The sequence below is a fragment of the Arachis stenosperma genome, chromosome 6, assembly GCF_014773155.1.
Source record: "Arachis stenosperma cultivar V10309 chromosome 6, arast.V10309.gnm1.PFL2, whole genome shotgun sequence".
Taxonomy (NCBI): Eukaryota; Viridiplantae; Streptophyta; class Magnoliopsida; order Fabales; family Fabaceae; genus Arachis; species Arachis stenosperma.
The window spans coordinates 118,907,907-118,911,182 of record NC_080382.1 but is presented as its reverse complement, the minus strand read 5'-3'; the positions used below and the strand labels follow the sequence as shown (position 1 = coordinate 118,911,182).

The window sequence follows — 3,276 nt, the reverse complement described above, 5'->3', positions numbered from 1 at the left end:
TAGAGCATACAAAACTCGTGAGAACCAGTGCTCCTCAATTACTTATCCGAGTTTGTCTCAGAGAAAGTGGATAGCATTTGAGGGCTTGTCATATAATCTGAACACCACAAAAGGCTAAAAGATTTACAAATGGTAAGAAGCGGATCGTGGTTATGACTTGACATCAACGTTTAGATCACTTCGTCACTGAATTTCACTGAAACTGTTTATGTTGCAGTGATGATCTCGGTATGTAAAATTCAGGTAGAGTTTCCTGGATCTTGCATGAAGGAAAAGACTTCTTCATACTTCACTTGTTTTAGGACTTCTTACTTTTCTTGTTTTACCAAAGATGAGAGGTAGTAGGGATGTCCACACTCAAGTGGAAAAAGAAGCAAGTTAAATGAATCATATGTGTAATTATACGTCCCATTTTTTTATAAATTAAAAAAAAAGGGAAAAAAAAACTAAATATCCCATAAGAAATAGGAATCAGGTGTAAAGTAATGTCATTGACTCATTGTAAGAATTAATTGGTATGCTGCGCAACTTGATTTAATAACAAAGAGCTGGACTCAAGTAACTCAAAAGAACTTAGAGGAAAGAAGACCACGAAAGCATTATGTATCTTCAACTAGAAGGGATCAACTACATCATCAAGAAATTATTTATGACAATCATTTATTTAGTTCCTTTTTACAGGGTTTTCACTTCTTATGCAACAACGTACAAGAGAGATCATGTAGAACAGTATACAAGAGCTACTAAACATAGCCACCATTAACCCGAATGACCTGCCCATTAACCCATTCACCAGCATCAGTAGCCAAAAATCCCACCAAAGGAGCTACATCCTTTGGCTCACCAAGCCTACTGAGAGGAGACTCTGCAATATTTGCTTTCACTTGCTCTTCGGTCTTCCCAGCATAGTACATTTCAGTTGCAATTGGCCCAGGTGCAACACAGTTCGCGGTAATCCCGGTTCCCTTCAGCTCTTTTGCCAGAATATGAATCATGGCCTCAACAGCTGCTTTGGATGCTGAGTATGCCCCAAAAGTTGGTCTCAGTGCACCCACCATCGATGAACTTAGCATTATGATTCGACCTCCACCACCACGTTTCAATCGGTTTGCTGCCTCTTTGCAGCACAGGAATGATCCTCTTGCATTTACACTGTTAAATATCCATTGGGTCTTGTTTAGCACACTTATATGCAATCAGTTATGATGTTTCTGCATGTATATTTGATATTAAATTTGTAAGGCCCTATGATAATATGAATTGAGCATTAAACAATATCTTCCACTGCACATGCTATGCTACTGATGATCTCCATGAGTGCCAGGAAAATTTCTTGATCGAACTCAACCAATAAGGTTAGAAAAGTACAAAAGAAAAACAATACTACAATTCTCCTGCCATCTATGTTTATTGTCAAGAAATTGGAGGACACATGAACAAACATTTATTAGGAGGAAATTATCAGAGAGAAATGGAAGTTCAAGCTTAAGCTTCCAGATGCAGGCCCAAGGAGCTTTTGAATGTTGTTTTCTATTATTCAATCTTGGAAAAGGAAGAGCAACCAACCAGAAGTCCAGAAGTTCACCACTTCCTCTTTTCCAGAACAAGCCCCAAAAAGATATATTAAAATCATTTGTTCATATTTATGACATCTAACTCAAATGGTGTATGGTGCTTGTCATTAAAAATAAAAAATAAAAAAAGATCCTCAGTTTTTTTGTTTCAACACATTGGAGTTTAATTCATTAACTAGTAGTAACTAAGAACAGAGTTAGCTAAACCCTACAATGACCTCATTCGCAAACTGGGTATATTGATAAAGAACAATGCCCAGTCCAAAAAATAAATAAGAAATAATAATGCAGGTTTATTTGTGCTTGCATATAGCAAGTAGTGTTACTAGTATGACCAAGACAATATGGGGAGTAAAAAACCTCAATTTGAAGTTGTAACTTGTAAGTGCTGCTTGTTTCAAAAAAAAAAAAAATAGAATAAAATAAGATATGGTTTATCTATCTTGTAACCACCTCAATTTATCCCTCGAATTAAATTCAGTCAACCAATTTTGTCCTCGCCATAAGGTTAGTTCAAACTTCAAGGACTTATATGTGATGTCTCATTTGTGATATTTTAGAGAAAACATCAGGGACTAATTGCATCAAGACTAATTAAAACTTTTTGTAATTTGGTGATTACAGAAAATAGGTATTAGATTGATTCACAAAATTCAACTGGAAGGACTAAACTCTAAACCAGCATTTCTTAAAGATACGAGGGAAACAAATGAATGGATCTTGCAATTCCAGTGACTAAATTAACGTTTTACCCCATTGTTGAATCAGTTAAGTTGTGAATAGAAGCTTATTGCAAGAACACCTATACTGGAAAATTATTTCAACTTTCCGAATTCCAACTCATACTATGCAGCTACTTGACTAACTAAACTAAAATTCTGTCAATCAATTGCCAACAATTTATAAAAGGCTTATCAATTGATCCTAACTGTTTAGTTTCACTTTAGGAATAGAAAGCCAGAAACAATAACCAGTTAGAGTACCTGAAAATGCGATCGAAATCCTCCACTGCAATGTTGGCTATGGTCGAGTACTTGCTATCAAGAATACCGGCCGCGTTAACCAGGATGTGAACCGCCGAGCCGAACTCGCGCTCCGCCGAGTCGAACAGCGCCTTCACGTCGTTCGGTTCCGAGACGTCGCCTCGGACGGCGATGGCGCGAGGGAGGACAGCTCCGGCGGCGGCGTGGGAGTTGATCTGTGCAGCGAGTGAGTCAGCTAGGGAGGAGTTGGAGGTGTAGTTGATAAGGACTCTGGCGCCGAGTGAGGCGAGATGGAGAGCGATTTCTCGTCCGATTCCACGGGAGGAGCCGGTGATGATTGCAACTCGGTCTTGAAGTGGAGTAGCCATGGGTTTCTGCAGTGGCCTTGTTTGCCTGAAGCCTGAAGCCTGAAGCCTGAAGCCTGAAGCCGTGTTTGTTTTTAATTTCCCCAGCTATTCCCAACCGCCAGTTAAGAATTAATTCGCACGTTTCTAAAGACTAAAATAGGACACTATTTTATCTAAACACATCCTAAAGGATATTATTTTGGAGAAAATGATATTAAATTAATTTGGTCAAATTAACAGTAAATACTTAGATTCAGTTTGGATAAATAATTTAATTAAATTTTTTAAAAAAAATAGATTAAATAATAAATGATTATATTAAAAATAATTTATAAATAAATTATTTTGTATTTGAATTTTTTAGTTCTAAAA

General features: G+C 37.2%; 1 protein-coding gene across 1 annotated transcript; it reads right to left on the bottom strand.

Moving 5' to 3' along the window:
• Positions 1 to 628: 628 nt before the first annotated feature.
• On the bottom strand, positions 629 to 3,030 carry LOC130932466 (NADPH-dependent aldehyde reductase-like protein, chloroplastic). The gene is made up of 2 exons (XM_057861797.1): positions 2,558 to 3,030; positions 629 to 1,152 (listed from the first exon to the last, which is right to left on the bottom strand). The coding sequence occupies exons 1-2, from the start codon at positions 2,923 to 2,925 to the stop codon at positions 744 to 746; spliced, it is 777 nt and encodes a 258-aa protein (XP_057717780.1). The 5' UTR covers positions 2,926 to 3,030; the 3' UTR covers positions 629 to 743.
• Between the last annotated feature and the right edge of the window lie 246 nt (positions 3,031 to 3,276).